This window comes from Octodon degus, unplaced genomic scaffold (genome assembly GCF_000260255.1).
Source record: "Octodon degus isolate 3935 unplaced genomic scaffold, OctDeg1.0 scaffold00104, whole genome shotgun sequence".
NCBI lineage: Eukaryota > Metazoa > Chordata > Mammalia > Rodentia > Octodontidae > Octodon > Octodon degus.
The window spans coordinates 1,590,254-1,605,800 of record NW_004524680.1 but is presented as its reverse complement, the minus strand read 5'-3'; the positions used below and the strand labels follow the sequence as shown (position 1 = coordinate 1,605,800).

Genomic DNA, 15,547 nt, shown 5'->3' with positions numbered 1-15,547 from the left:
CAAAGAAACAAAAATGTAACAGTGTTAGTGGTAGAACGGTAGAACCAAGGCCCACTACATATATTTCCTGATTTCCTGTTCATTGCCCTTATTACTACAGTATGTCTATTTACTATTTGTCTAAACTATTATGCAGAGTGGTCTGGAAGCAGAAATCCTGATTTTAGTAATTTAATCCTTAAAATAATACCAGATTGTTAACTTTTTGCTCTAGGTTTTTGGACAAATTATTTTCTTAGGAGTGTGGAAGGACAATAGATTTTTTTTTCTTTGCTACTTTACTAGCTTCAACCTTGGGTGATTTATTCAACGGCCTTACCTAATGTGCTTATATGTTAAATGAGGATAAGGTTACTTGCCTAAGAAGGTGGCTATGAGGATTAAGCTAGGTGACCTCTGTAAAGCCCTTTCCTCTGTGCTTGGAGTTAAAAATTGAGTAAACATGAGAGGTGTGTATCTGCAGCTCAGCAGTGGAGCACTTACCTAGGGTGTGTCAGGCCACATGTGCCTCCCAAGCGCTGCCACCTCCTTTGCCTCTAGAATGCTTAGCACATTGTATTACAGTTTCTTTAAGGTGGGATTCTTGGAGATATTCCCTTCAGTAATATTTTCAGTTTTATATAACAAGGGATATCTTTTGTGAAGATGATTCATAAAACCAAAGAAACCAATAAAGCTGTTCCGGCTATTTGCTACTAAAACAGACTTAGAGGAAAAATTAAAACAGACCTAGGGTACTGCTGTAGTAGATTGTGCTGTCATCTGCCAGAGGAATTGAGCAACTGTTGTTCATTTTTATACTGCTAATTCTATAATAAGCTGACTTTATTAGTGTTGACACCTAATTCTGACCTTAAATTTTCTTTATTCTACTCCTGCAAGGAAAGTATGTTGACTGTCACTTGGCTCTTTTCTGTTTTTGACTGTTCCTGTGCTTGCCTTGCAGAGCTCTGAGGAGCACGAGTGCAACGATGACACTTCTCAGGAGGATGAGGGCTTTATGGGCATGTCCCCCCTCTTACAGGCCCATCATGCTATGGAAAGAATGGAAGAGTTTGTTTGTAAGGTAAGATTCAAGTGTTTTGTTTTGTTCTTTTTAGCATTTCCATGTTTCATCTATTTAGTCCTTCTCTAACCAAAACTTTTTTTTTTAAATGTATTTATTTGGTTGTTACAGGGTTTCACTATGCAGCTCAGACTCATAGTGATCCTCCTGTTTTCAGCTGCCCCAGCGCTGGGATTACAGGCCTGTGCCCAGACTCTGTGGCCTTCTCAGCCTGACCTTGGGTGGGGCTGGCACAGCATGTGGTACCAGGGATTGAACTGTGGTCCTTGTGCTTGCCTAAGCAGGCACTTTACTCTGCTGAGCTATCTCGCTGGCCTCTCCAACAGAAACTGTTACAGAGAATAGTGCTGCTTTGGGCTCTGGTTTGCTTTGGGAAAATTAGGATGAGGACAGAAGTAGTCTTATGACTTCAACCTGTTCAGGGTACAGTACATTTTGTGCTTATAGCAGGGTTGATAAAATTCTGATAAACTTAGAATATCTGTTGGGATAAGAAGGAGTTAAAATAGAGATGTGGAAAATGACCTGCAGGGCGTGTGGGAGGAAGGATAGAAAAACAGAATTGCAACAGGAGAGTAATCAGGAACACCTAAAACTCCTCAAGGTCATCCTGTTTTTGTGTCCTTGCTACCAGATGCCTAACAGGTTCTCACAATCTTAGGCACACAGGATAAGGGCTTGTTTTGTAAGCTGCAAGTAAAGGTGAGACTCAATATACATAGAAAAATAAAGACCAAAGGTGGCATGGCAGCCTTTTGCTCTAGCCCTTGCTTTGCTTTGCTTGCATGCGGTTTCTATATGTCTTTGTTTGTGGCCAGTGCCTGTGAGTCTTTCCCAGCAAATACCCAATTGGGAAACAAACTTTTCCCGATGCAGGTTAATAGGATCAATGTCTTGTTCATTAGACAAGGCACAATGAAATGTAATTGGGAGTGTCTGATAAGGGAGATACTAAAATGTCCCTAGCTGGGAATGGTAGAACATAGTTGTTACTTAGGGGGTTGAGGGAGGATTGAAAGTTTTAGCCCACTCTGGGCAACTTAACAAGACTACCTCAAAATTTAAAAATATAAGTAGAAAAGGCTAGGGATGTAGCTTAGTGGTTGAATGCCTCTGGGCTTAATCCCCAGTACCGTGTGTGTGTGTGTGTGTGTGTGTGTGTGTGTGTGTGTGTATGTGTGTGTTGGGGAAGGGAACAGGGGAATGGCAAGAGCCACCCGCTAGTCTCCCTGATAAATTTTGCTGTTGGATTTGAATGGTAAATGTTCTAGTCAAACTACTCTTGAGATAGAAATTTCCAAATTTTCATGCACACCTAGTGTTTTCACTTCAGTTGATGTATTTTCTGTCTCAAGATTTCTCTTTCATTTTCAGATTTCCTGGAATTTATTGTAGAATTTCATTTTCTAAAGTGATAACTAGAGTTGCTCACTTGCTTAGAGAAAATAGGGACACTGGTAAATTTATAAGAACTTGATTATCAGAATAGTAAGAGTTTTGGTAGCTAAGGTCTTAATGTGTTTTTTTTTTTTTCATGTGTATCAGTTAATTTATTTAAAATTTATGGAGAATACTTGATTTTTCGAAAATGTTACGACAAATAGATTTTTAAGTGTTTTATGAAACCCAATCTTTTTGTGACTGTACCTTTTGATCCTGAAAACTAAATTTATAGATTTTCCTTCATTCACAAAATGCTAGAAATAACTGAGGCCAGCTAACTTTGTATATTATACATTAGACCAGGGATGAAAAGATCACGATTTGAAAATAGGTACCTCTTCTAAGACTAAGGAGCAGTGTGAGTGGTATAAGGAAGAAAGTATAAACATTTATAGGGTCAGGATAGTTTTTAGCCTAAGAGATCTTAAATTAGTGTTTGAAAATTGGTGATAGAAAAGCCAGCCAGCTGGGTATGAAGGTGCATACCTATAATCCCAGCACTTGGAAGACAGGAGGATTGTTGCAAATTTGAGGCCAGCCTGGGCTGTATAGAATTCAAGGCAGGATTGTACTGCATAGCAAGACCCTGTCTCAAACAGAAACAAAACCAGAATACACCCAGACAAACAATAGATTCATTTTAGTGATCCCTGTCTTAGGAGAATTAGCCGATACGTAAGAGATGACAGTCATACCTTTTAAGAAACCCATTGGTTAGTCCTGGTTGTTTGGCTACCTGTTGAGCAAGCTGGAACTTTGTGTCTGTTGTCTTGTCTAGCCAGAACACTTTGTTTGTTATTCTTGTGTGATGCTTGTTGTGCTTCTAGAATCAATTAATGATGAATTCCAAGATATCACACTGCCTTTGATTTTTAGAAACAAATTTAGTGTGAAGAAGTCTCTTAAAGTTGTATATTTAATGTCTGTGGACTATTACGGAAATTTAATATTCATAGATTAATGGGATAGTATAGCTGTGCTCCAACTACTTTTTCATTCTCTCTGAACTGAGAGCTCAAAATAAAGCACATAAAACTTTAAATTTAACAGCTAGTGGGAGAACAGATAGGGTGAGCATTTGTGTGCTGCACAGTATCATTTACTGCAGAAAAGTGCCCTGTCAGCCTGTCTGAGAGCAGAATGGAGAGGCATCATGTTGCACAGTGTCTGTAGGGTTGCTCCACCTTGCCGTGGCCTTGCTTTAAAATTGGCCATGTTTACTGACACCATGATTTGGTTTCTTGGATTGGAAGCCAATAATGTTTATTTATTTATTTTGTTTGTTTGTTTATTGATTGATTGATTGATTGATTGATTGGAAACAGGGTCTCACTATGCAGTTCAGACTCATAGTAATCCTCCTGTCTCAGCTTCCCTAGCTCTGGGATTATAGTTAGGCGCCACCACATCCATTTTTGGGGTCAGCATGGTAAGGTTCCAGAGCTTGCCATTTCATGCAGCACTGGGCTTGAACTCAGGTCTTTGTGCCTGCCAGGCAGGCAGTTAGACCACTGAGCTATCTCCCCAGCTCCAAACAAACAGTTTAAAATGTGGTGTGCCATGGATGTGTGGTTGTACCTTCTCTTTTGGAAAAGCTTTTCTTATAGGAAGAGGGGCAATAAAATAACAGGTGAATCCTTTAGAGTTTTCAATTTTATCTTAGTCCTTTTTTTTAATGAATTTAGGACAGGGTATACAGGGTGTACAGGGTCTCACTATATAGATGGGACTCGTAATGATTCTCCTGTTTTCAGCCTCCCAAGTGCTGGAATTCCAGGCGTGTGCCACCACACCCAATCTCAGTCTGCCTCAGCATGCCCCGGGGGGCGGGGCTAGCACCAGCACCACAGGTTGGGGATTGAACCCTGGTCCCTGTGTTTGTCTAAGCAGGCCCTTTAGTCCACTGTGCTATCTGGCTGCCCCTTTGATTTTAGTTTTTCTTCACACTTTGGTTTTACCAGCATAGTCAGGCCTATATGGAAATAAGGTTGATAGAGAACAAGTTTGGTGCGTGTGTGTGTGCGCGCGCGCGCGTGTGTGTGTGTGTGTGTGCATGTATACATTCAAGAGTCTAGCTAAATATAGTAGACCACTGCTCACATGTTTGATTTAGGCAGTATTTCAAACTTAATTATAAATAAGTCTGAGCTGTGACCCTAATTTATTCCCTCTAGCAGGTAAGAGGATCCGATGTGTGTTGGCATTTGGCTGATAGCATCTGATTCTCAACTTGAGAGTGCGAGTACAATCTTTGCTGAATATGAAGTATAATTTGAAAATCGAAGTGTAACTAGTAAAGTAAAACTCCTTGGCCAAGTATTTAGATCACTAGAACATTAGAAACAATGGGGAAAATCACACTGACATTCAATGCATATATGACTAGTAAGAAACTCTCAATCTGTTCTTTTTGGCTATGAGAAAGGAGCATTTGACTGTTGATGTGTAGCAAAAAGTGTTTCTGATGCATTCACAGCAGAGCAGTTGTATATGATAAGCTGTCTTTAAATGCAAGGATCAAATTTTTTATTCCTCTTCCTAGTAGAAGTACAATCCTTAGAAGGTTCATCTCAGCAATTATGTGATTTTTTTCAAGTTCAAATTAAATATACAAACTGAAGAGTCACACAACGACTTTTTTTTTTTTTTTACACAACTACTTTTATAAGTGGTAGTGTGGTGCAGTTGGGTCTGTATCCGTGGGTTTCATATCTTTAGATTCAAACAAGTACTTGGGAGGCCATGTGCTGACTTGTGCCTGTAGTCCCAGCAGCCCTGGAGGCTGAGATAGGAGGATCACTTGAGCACATGAATTCAAGACTAACCTGGGAAAAAATCTAAATATGTAAAGACTTTCCCTTGTCATTATTTTCATTTCCAAAGCCATACAGTATAACAACTGTTTACACAGCATTTATGTTGTATCAGGTATTATATGTAACCTAGAATTAATTTGAAGAAGAGTGAGTATAGGTTATATGTGAATACTGTGCTGTTTTATGTAAAGACTGGGACATCTACCAAGTTTGGTATTTGTAGAGGATCTTGGAACTATCCATGTGGACCTGTGGCATGAGTGAAGTTTTAGCAGTAGACATTAATGCCCTAGGCTAGTCTTTTGGCATTATTTTAGTGTGTGCTAGAAACATACATGAATTGGCCAGGTGAGCACCAGTTTTGAGGCTCCCAGGTTTGAGTTGGTAGATGAGGGAGTGGGAGAGATAGTTAAAAGGGCCCCATCTATTTTTAATTGGTAGACTTTCCTTTGGAGATACACGAGGTGTTACAGAGAGGATCAGTTCTTTTACAAATGTCATCAAGGAGGCAGAAGGGCAGAGAACAGAAAGGATGTAGGGCGAAAAGAATGTAGAGTAGCTGGCACATAAATGGCAGTCGTTCTGCATTGTAGAGATACCTGGGGAATTGGAATGCAAGTCGTCTATCTGCCCTGATGATTTGTAGTAGAGATTCTTGCTTACAGAGTAATAGACTGGAAGCACTGTTGAACCAACATTAACTGGGAGGTAGGCCATGTGCCTGGCATTTTCCTTCTAGCAGAGGCAAATCAGTTTTAAATTGTCATTATGATGTCAGCCTTCTGTGCTGAGAGACATTAAAAGAAACAGGAAAGAGGTAGACAGACAGACACAGGAAGAAATACCAAACCCTTGACTTTTCTTATAGAAGTCATTGGGGAGGTACACTGGGAGAAAAGAAGGAAAGGGGCTGAGGGACTAGAAGGGCTGTTGAGATGAAGTTGCTTTGCTGTCTATCTAGAAAAGGAAGAAAGGGCGGGAGTGTCACTAATATACATTTATTTCATTTTATTTTTTTTATAGGTTTTTTGAAACAGGGTCTCACTGTGTTGTTCAGGTTGGCTTCAGACTCCTTGTGTAGCTCAGGCTGGCCTTGAACTCATGGCAATCCGTGGAGGACCATGTGGGTGACTCTTCTTGAAACAGGCTGTCTTCTCCATTTTGGCCGAGCCTGACCCTGTTCCCATATATTGACACGTCCAGAGCTGGCTAGGACTTTTTCCTTTCATCTACTTCCTACCATTCTCACAGTCCATTTGTCTTCAAACTACTCCTTTCTTCATAAATGAATAAAACCTTCAGTTGGCTTTAAGCAATGCATATTGGTCCAGCTGAGGTGTTTCCTTGGAACCCCCACCCACTGCTCCCTTCCTGTGTGAGCTGGGTGAAGGGATGAAGCGCCAAGGCTCCACACTGTCAGCTGGGATGAGCCTTTGAGATAGAGGCTGTGACTTCTTGGGGCTTGAAAGATTGCACATTAGAGCTGAAGCACGACCTCAAAACATTAGATACTATCTCACTTGTGTAATGCAGATTACTCTTTCTACAGAGCCTCCTCTCTGCATATTACAGAGGTGATTTCAGGCCTCTTACCCCACCCAGCTCTCAGCACTCACCTACTTCCTGCTGTTCTCACAGTTACTCATCCTCAAGCCACTCCTTTCTTCATGAATGAGTAAAACCTGTGTTCAGCCTTAGGTTAGAAGCCTTTGTTCTGGATAGCCACCATCATGGCTGGATTTAGGACCCTTGATTCCCTACAGATATGCCTTAGTGCCTTTATTCTTGACATGGGTTGAACTGGAAGTGATCATTTGGAATTAACTCACTAGAATTCCAGTAACTTTTCATGATATTACAAATATAAACTTTCTGCGCTGCTATGAGGAGGACCAGGAAGGGCTCTCTATAGTAATCCTCCTGCCTCAGCATTCCAAATGCTGGGATTATAAGTGTGCACTATCATGCATAGCTTCTGTCAGTAACTTTTAGATAGAAGGTAGCGTGTGGGGACAGTGAAGATCATGCACCTCCTTTGGGGTGGATCCTAGGGATTAACTTATTTATAGAGTTCTCATGCCATTTTATTTGATCCTTGAAACTTCTTTATTAAACAAAGCACTATCATTTTCATTTTATAAATGAAACTGAGGCTTAGACATTTATAACTGATTAAAGCTCATGCAACTTGATGTCAGAAACCCCAAAATTTTCTGATCTCTGTCTTTTCTGCTTCATATTTGCTGTGTTGCAAAGAGAAGAGAGTTAAGGGGGAGGGAGAGAGTTTGGTTAAGGGCATAAGAGTGTGATTCCACATAGGTCTTTGCTTATCAACATGAGTATTAAATATAAAAATAGTGATTTTTAATAACATAGATTTCTGTTGTGGAAAGATCTAGGAGGTTCTATATGGGTGGGGCTTTGAATCTTTCTCTGTTCTTTTTGGTCATACTAGACAAAGCTCTTTTAAGGAATATTCTGCAAAATTGTTTGCTCTTTCCTTTTCCTGAGAAGAATCCCCATTTTAAAGATATGTTTTTATCAGTCTGGTTTTTGAGAACTTAAAATAGGACATTATACATTTTGAAGATACTTACTTTTTAACATTTAATTTTCCCATAATAAAACAGTGTGGTTAGAGAGAGTTGTTTGCAGACAGTGAACACACAGTGAGCAACTGAAATCACAAAGATGTTCAATAACGCCCATCTTCCAGGTATGGGAAGGTCGATGGCGAGTGATCCCTCATGATGTGCTACCGGACTGGCTCAAGGATAATGACTTCCTTTTACATGGACACCGGCCACCTATGCCTTCTTTCCGGGCCTGCTTTAAGAGCATTTTCAGAATACACACTGAAACAGGCAACATCTGGACACATCTCTTAGGTATGCAATATTAGTGGTATAATGAAGTGGTGATCCACTTTATTATTTATTTTTCTTATTTTTTAAGACAAGGTCTTACTTTGTAGCTCAGGCTGGCCTCTAACTCATGGCAGTCCTGAGTGCTGGGATTATAGGTGTGTGCTGACTTTATTTTCATTTGAGGATAAAGACAGACTTGAAAAGTGCCTTGGGATTTAAGTCCCTCCCCCTTTAAATTTCTAATGATGAATTTTTCACTTATTTATTCTTTTGCTTATTCTAGTTTATACTATGATTTTTTTTTTCATAGTCAAATTTTTCTTTTCCTAGAGTGAAAAATTGTGTCTTCAAATCATGCAAAGAAAAAATTATTATACAAAATTTGGTAGGATATTGTAACCACTGAGAGGAAGGTATTATTTAATATAAGTGAGCTGGTTTTTCTCAGAGTCTTTACTTAGAATATTCACAGTTACATTTCATGTTGACTTGAAATAGAATATGAAATTAATATTTTCAGCTCATGATGTTTTTTCTTGTTTTTTTGAGATAGGATCTTGCTATGCAGTTCAGGCTGGCCTTGAACTCACTCTGTACTGCAGGTTGGCCTTAAACTTTGGTTTTCCTGCCTCAGCCTCTAGGGTCTTGGCATTACAGGCATGTGCCGCCACATCCAGCCGTGACTATATACTAAAGAAAAGAAAGTACAATAGGGGCAAAGAGTAGTCTTTTCAATAAATGTTCCTGGGATAGTTGAGTATCGATGTGTAGAAGAATGAAGTTGGATTCCAGCCTGGTACCATATACAAAATTTAGCAATGTGTACAAAATTTAGCAATGTGCTAAAACGGTGAAACTCTTTAGGAGAAAGTATAGATATAACTCTTGGTTTGGATTAAGCAAGTTTCTTAGAATTGATACCTAAATCACAAGCAATCAGAGAAAAAGTAGATAAATTGAACTTCATCAAAATTAAAAACTTAACCTTAAAAAAGTTTAAAAAGCATGTATGTCAAAGAACATTGTCATGAAAATGAAAAGACAACCCATGTAGTGGAAGGGAATATTTGCAAGTTATTTTCTCAATAAGAGTCTAGTAAAGAGCTTACAACTAAGCATAAAAATAGCCCAGAAGTTGTACAACTTCTCAGTAGACATTTCTTCAGAGATAACAAGTGACTAGTAAACATACATGTTTATTGTCATTTAAGGAAATACAAATCAAGTGCTCTGAGAAATGCAGGGAGATACTACTTCACTCTTGCCAGGCTGGCTCTTATCATGAAAAACGAAAATAAGTTTTGGTGTGAATGAAGAGAATTTAGAACTTTTGTACATTGCCAGTAGGGCTGTAATATGGGGCCACTTCTATGGAAAACAGTTGGACAATTCCCCAAAATGTTCAGCAGAGTTATCATTTATCAATTCAAAAAATCATGTTCACATAAAAACATGTTTGTAAGTACTTATTAGGAACATTATTCAGAATAACAAAAAAGTGGGAACAAGCCAGGTGTCTACCAGTGGATGAAGGAATTAAACTACGGCACAGCCATATGATGACCATAAAAAGGGATGAAGTACTGATAGATATTATTACATGAGTCAACCCTGAAAACATTAGCTAAGTGAAAGAAACCAGCTACAGCAGGCTACATGATTGTGTAATTCTACATATGTGAAACATCCAAAATAGACAAATCCATATAGACCAAGTAGATGAATGGGTCTAGGGCTAGGGGGAACAGAGTAGCATGTAACAGTAGGTACTGGACTTGTGTTTGAGAGCATGGTAATGTTTTGGAATTAGATAGTAGTAATAGTTGTGTAAACTTGAGAATGTATTAAGTAGTTTCTAGCCTTACTCCATTTCATTTTTGTTTTTTTTTTAAGCAGGCCCAATTCTTGCCTGCTAGTTGTAGTGAGGATAGAAGACAATCAGATGAAGTTCGTTGTTTAAATCAAGAATAGCTTTTTAAAACAATTATTTAGCAAGCATTTAACTTCTAAACTGTCTGTGTCAAATGATACTTCCTAAGCAGGGAGAGCTTGGCGTCTCATGTGCCTTGAATAGGTACCTTACATTCCTCATTCTTGATCTGTTGGGCCACTGATGAGACCAGAGAAGCAGTAGGATGTTCCTTGACAGCAGTTGGTTGAGGAAAACTGTATTTCCTGTCAGGGTTCTAGAAGTGTTGGAATTCATTATAAGAATAAAAGCAAAAGCAAACTTGACCTTTGAAAGTAGCATCTATGTGAGAAACTTCGTGAATGAAGTTTTGTGCTGGATCTAAGAGGCAGCAGCACTGTCCATTTTCATTTTGGATTATGAACCCAGATGAGTAACTTACATTCTGTATGCTCAGTTTGGAAAGCTGACGTCTGTATCATTACCAACAATATTTGAAATAAACTAAAATTTTGAATAAGCCTAAGTTATTTGGAAAAATTTTTGTCATGGAACTTTATTTTCATGGCATGTTCACTTTATTTCTTTTTATTAGTACATGTTTGCTGTACATAATCATCACATTAATCGTGAGGATTTGAACCTGTATATAATATAACTTAGTTCTTTTTCTTCCCCCATGGAACTTTTGATTCAGGTTTCATCAGTGCTGTAAGATTGAAAAAATAGTCAATATATAATTATGTCTTCAAAAGGATATTTGTCTCCTGAATTCTTTTCCTAGGTTGTGTATTCTTCCTGTGCCTGGGGATCTTTTATATGTTCCGCCCAAATATTTCCTTTGTGGCCCCTCTGCAAGAGAAGGTGGTCTTTGGATTATTTTTCTTGGGAGCCATTCTCTGCCTTTCCTTTTCATGGCTCTTCCACACAGTCTACTGCCACTCAGAAGGAGTCTCCCGGCTCTTCTCCAAGTAAGTATCTGTATTGTCCATACTTTGGTCAGTGAGTTAGAGCTAGTGGTTTAGGGGAGAATACCCAGAAGAATCGGCATTGTTTGATGCCGTTGGCTGGGAACTTTTTTTTTTAAATTAAAGCAAACTGCCTGGTTTGCCTTTCAGCCAGCCATTGTTAACTAAGGTCATGGGAGATTAATGAATAAAGCAGTAATATTATTATTGGACTTTTTCTTTTTTTAAATCCTAGACTGGATTACTCTGGTATTGCTCTTCTGATTATGGGAAGTTTTGTTCCTTGGCTCTATTATTCCTTCTACTGTAATCCACAACCCTGCTTCATTTACTTGATTGTCATCTGTGTGCTGGGCATTGCGGCCATTATAGTCTCCCAGTGGGACATGTTTGCCACCCCTCAGTATCGAGGAGTGAGAGCAGGTAAGTGCACGTGGAGCTTTCCTTTCCTTTCCTTTCCTTTCCTTTCCTTTCCTTTCCTTTCCTTTCCTTTCCTTTCCTTTCCTTTCCTTTCCTTTCTCTCTCTTTTCTCTCTCTCTCTCTCTCTGTTTAGTACAGGGTCTACAGGGTCTCACTGCACAGATTGAAATTGTGATCCTCCTATTTTCAGCCTCCCAAGCAGTGGGATTATAGGCATGTACCACCATGTCCAGTCTCCATCCCCATCTCAGTGCGCCTCGAGGGTGGGGCCAGCGCTGCATGCTGGGGACCAAACCCTGGTCCATGTGCCTGCCTAAGCAGGTGCTTTAATCTGCTGAGCTGTCTGGATGGCCCAGAGCTCTGCGTTGGACTTTTCTCTTATTCACTGTTTATGAAGCATCTACCATTTGGCAAGTATTATGCTGTTTGTGATGTGAAGGCGAGTGAGCTGTAGTTCCTGCTGCTGAGGAGCTCTTAGCGTGGCAGTCACAGCAGAGGAGCAGTTGAGCTTACCGGTCATCTGAGAGTGGGTGGTTGGGCCAGGGGTGGAGTGATGAGGGCATGGGTTCACGTTGGTTCGTGGCAGTGTTTATTTTGGGCTGTGCACTGTCCCTAAGGTGGCAGCTTTGCAGCTGTTATAAAGAAATGACTTCACTTATATTTTTTTTTAACTTAGCCTGTGTTTTATAGAGATCAGTTCTTTATGTACTTATTTTTTTAAATAAATATTTTAAAAATACTTTTAAGCTATTTAGGTTAAGCCTTCCCCCCATACTAATTGTGTTCTATTAAAGTGCAGTACTCACTATATATCTTTTTATTTAGGGGTAAAGGCTTTTTTAAAAAAAATTGGGATATTTAGGCTATCTTAAGGGAAGCTGGGAACCGCTTAGCACATTGGTTGAGGCTTCTTGAAATGTGGAGTCAGCAAAGATGTTTTTGTCTTGAACTAGACGGTGATTCTTCATAGCCGGTGCTGTTTTCAGTTTGCTGTTGCCAGTGTAAGGCCCAGTGCCTCTTGGGATCAAATAACAATATTATAATTAGGGCTTTCCTTTTGACCTTAAAAGTAGTAACATTCAAGTTCTGGCTCATCTGCGGTTACTAAATGCTAGAAGTAATCTCATATTAATGTCCACTTTTGTAACGTTCTGCCCTCTTCCCCTGTTTTGAGTGCTCATGTGAGCAGATAAACAGTGGGGAGGGTTGGCTGTTGGTAGTCCTTCAGTAATTCTGTGGCTTAAGCCTGCTTGAGCAGCTGGGATAAGAATGTCTTTGCTGAGGAGAGCTGAATGTTGTTATTTATATACACCAGAAGAATCAACCAAGTTCCTGTGCCTTCCACTTAGAGGATGAAAGACAAGACCTTTGCTTAGTCTGTAGAGAGGAGTTGAGTCGGGTAAAGGTTTTAGTTAGACCTGTTTGGTTCTTGTCTTCTGAGTTCGGCATTGTTACTTTCCTCCTCTCTTCTAAATGCTCATTTTGAGTATGTATCCTGTGCCTGTGCCTGTGCCTGTGCCTGTGTATATTGCTGCATATTGCAACTTGTTTGGTAACACACAGAGCAAGCAATAGGCTCCTGGTCTATTGGGGAAAGCTTACGGGGGACAGTTTGTGTTATAAGGCTCATTCTTACTCTGCTTGTCAAAATGTAGGAGCACTTGCAACTGAAACAAATTATTGCTTGGGTTGGCACATTAAAACATTAGATCTTTGGACTTCAAACTTTGTGATCATGACATTTTTCTTTTGGATCTCTAAATGTGTATGTAAGCTCATGCACATATAAATGACAACTTTTAAAAAAAATTACCATTCACTTAAGTTTTATTTTATTATAGTTCTTCACTTTAGTTGATCTTAGAACCTAGGTCTGTGGTGTTGAACCTACGGCACATGTGCCACAATGGGCTGTTTGTGTCACTGAAAGCGCTAAAAGGTTTGAAGGTTCACCATCACTGACCTAGGTCATACCCAGAAAATTGGCTCTTTTTTTTTTTTTTTTTGGCAGAACTGGGGATTGAACTCAGATCCTTGCGCTTACCGGGGAAGCGCTTATTTCACTGAGCCATCTCCCTGGCCCCAGAAAATTGGAAAATATTGCTTCAGATAATCTTGAAGGCAGTTGGCTGTTCTAGCTGATGCTGACCTCCCTGGGGAACCCAAGGCCTAGTATGTGCTAACTCATACTCTACCACGAGCAGTATCCCTCTCCATTTCTATAGGTTCTCTGATTGATTGCTGGGAAGCCTAGGAGCTTCCAGAAGCACATGCTTTATTTAGTGACCGTTTATTTAAGTGACAAGTTAGGCCATTTTTTCAGTGTTTAAAAGTTTTCAGTGCCCACTTTTAAGTCATAAATTTAGATTACAACACTATGAGAAATACTTCAGCTTTTTTTGTACTGCTTGCTTGCCCTATTTATTATTTATTGCTTTCTCCATCCCAATAATTTTTATTGCTTTAAAGAAAAAAAAATACTAAGTTTTCTCTGTTTTGTAATCAGTATAAAAGGTAGCTTTTAGGGAAGTTTGAACACTCTCTCTCTCTCTCTCTCTCTCTTTCTTTTTTGCGAAACCGGGGATTGAACTCAGGCCCTCGCACTTGCCAGGAAAGCGCTTATTCCACTGAGCCATCTCCCTGCCCCCAGAACACACTCTCAGAGTTGTCCTTGTAAACATTATTCTAAACCAGTGATGGTAGGTCTGGGAGATGGCCCAATAGAATAAGCACTTCCCTGGCAAGTGCAAGGGCCTGAGTTCAATACCTGGTTCCACCTCCTCACCAAAAAAAAAAAAAAAAAAAAAGAAAGAAAGAAAGAAAGAAAGAAAGAAAGAGAGGAAGTCTCAGTTTTTAGGGACCAGGGACATGGCTCAGTGGAATGCTTTCTTGGCAAGCACAAGGACCTGAGTTCAATCCCTGGTTCCACAAAAAAAAAAAAAAAAAAAAAAAGTTCCTAAACCAGTGATGGTGAGCCTATGGCATGCATGCCACAGCAGAATGTTTGTATCATTGAAAACTCTGGCCCCGCCCCGGGGGCATGCTGAGAGGGTGATTGAAACTGGGTGTGGTGGCGCATGCCTGTAATCCCAGCACTTGGGAGGCTGTAAACAGGAGGATCACAAGTCAGATCTACGCAGTGAGACCCTGTAGATCCTGCCCTAAATACAAAACAAACAATAAAAAACTCTGAAAGGTTCCACAGTACTGTACCCTTAGTTTCTTGCATTTATAAAAAGATCTTTAGAATATTAGCTGTTTGTGTAACGTAAGTGTCTCAGAGTTTGAAGAACCTTTTCTTTTTGAAACAAAAAGCTAATGTTGTTGCATCATACTTTGGAATTTTCCATTTACAGAATTAATGGTGCTGCCGTGTAACACTGATTTCTTCCTTCTGTGTTTTTGTTTTTCTCCTCATAATGTCTAGGAGTATTTGTGGGCTTGGGCCTGAGTGGAATCATCCCCACCTTGCACTATGTCATTGCGGAGGGCTTCCTGAAGGCTGCCACCATAGGGCAGATTGGCTGGCTGATGCTCATGGCCAGCCTCTATATCACTGGAGCTGCCCTCTATGCTGCCCGGATCCCTGAGCGCTTCTTTCCTGGCAAATGTGACATCTGGGTAAGTGTGGTCAGGGCTGAATAAACATGTATGCCAGTCTGTTAGTGGATTTTGGGCAGACTGGAATGTGAGGTTATCAGAAGTTGCAGACTCCAAATTGAGAGGCTTGTATTGTAGACCTAACTCTGTCCTTCAGTAGCTGTGTTTTTCTTTGCACAGTGAGCACACTGATAACTCATATTTATTGCACGCTTGGTGCCCAGCATATGGACTGCCTCATTATTAATTCAGTAATTCTGTTATTCTGACTCACTAATATTTCATTTTGTATATAAGGAAAGTAAAACTTAGTGAGATTTTGCAGCTTGTCTTCAGCCCATGACCATCCACCTCGTAACAGTTTATCCCAGGCGGTGCTCAGGCAGTGTGTTTATTTCCCTGCTGACTGTCCTGAGTGTTGCTTGGTAATTGTCATTTTAGTCAATTCTTTTTGTGTG

At 39.9% G+C, this 15,547-nt stretch overlaps 1 protein-coding gene across 3 annotated transcripts in view; it reads left to right on the top strand.

Annotated features, from left to right (window-relative positions):
• The window catches only part of Adipor2 (adiponectin receptor 2), a 99,366-nt gene that overhangs the window by 78,564 nt on the left and 5,255 nt on the right, over positions 1-15,547 (top strand). For all 3 annotated transcript variants that reach the window (XM_023723917.1, XM_023723916.1, XM_023723915.1), the window contains exons 3-7: positions 947-1,066; positions 8,042-8,213; positions 10,886-11,072; positions 11,305-11,492; positions 14,917-15,110. In XM_023723917.1, coding sequence (XP_023579685.1) covers positions 947-1,066; positions 8,042-8,213; positions 10,886-11,072; positions 11,305-11,492; positions 14,917-15,110 — 861 coding nt within the window. The remainder of the gene's footprint in view (positions 1-946; positions 1,067-8,041; positions 8,214-10,885; positions 11,073-11,304; positions 11,493-14,916; positions 15,111-15,547) is intronic.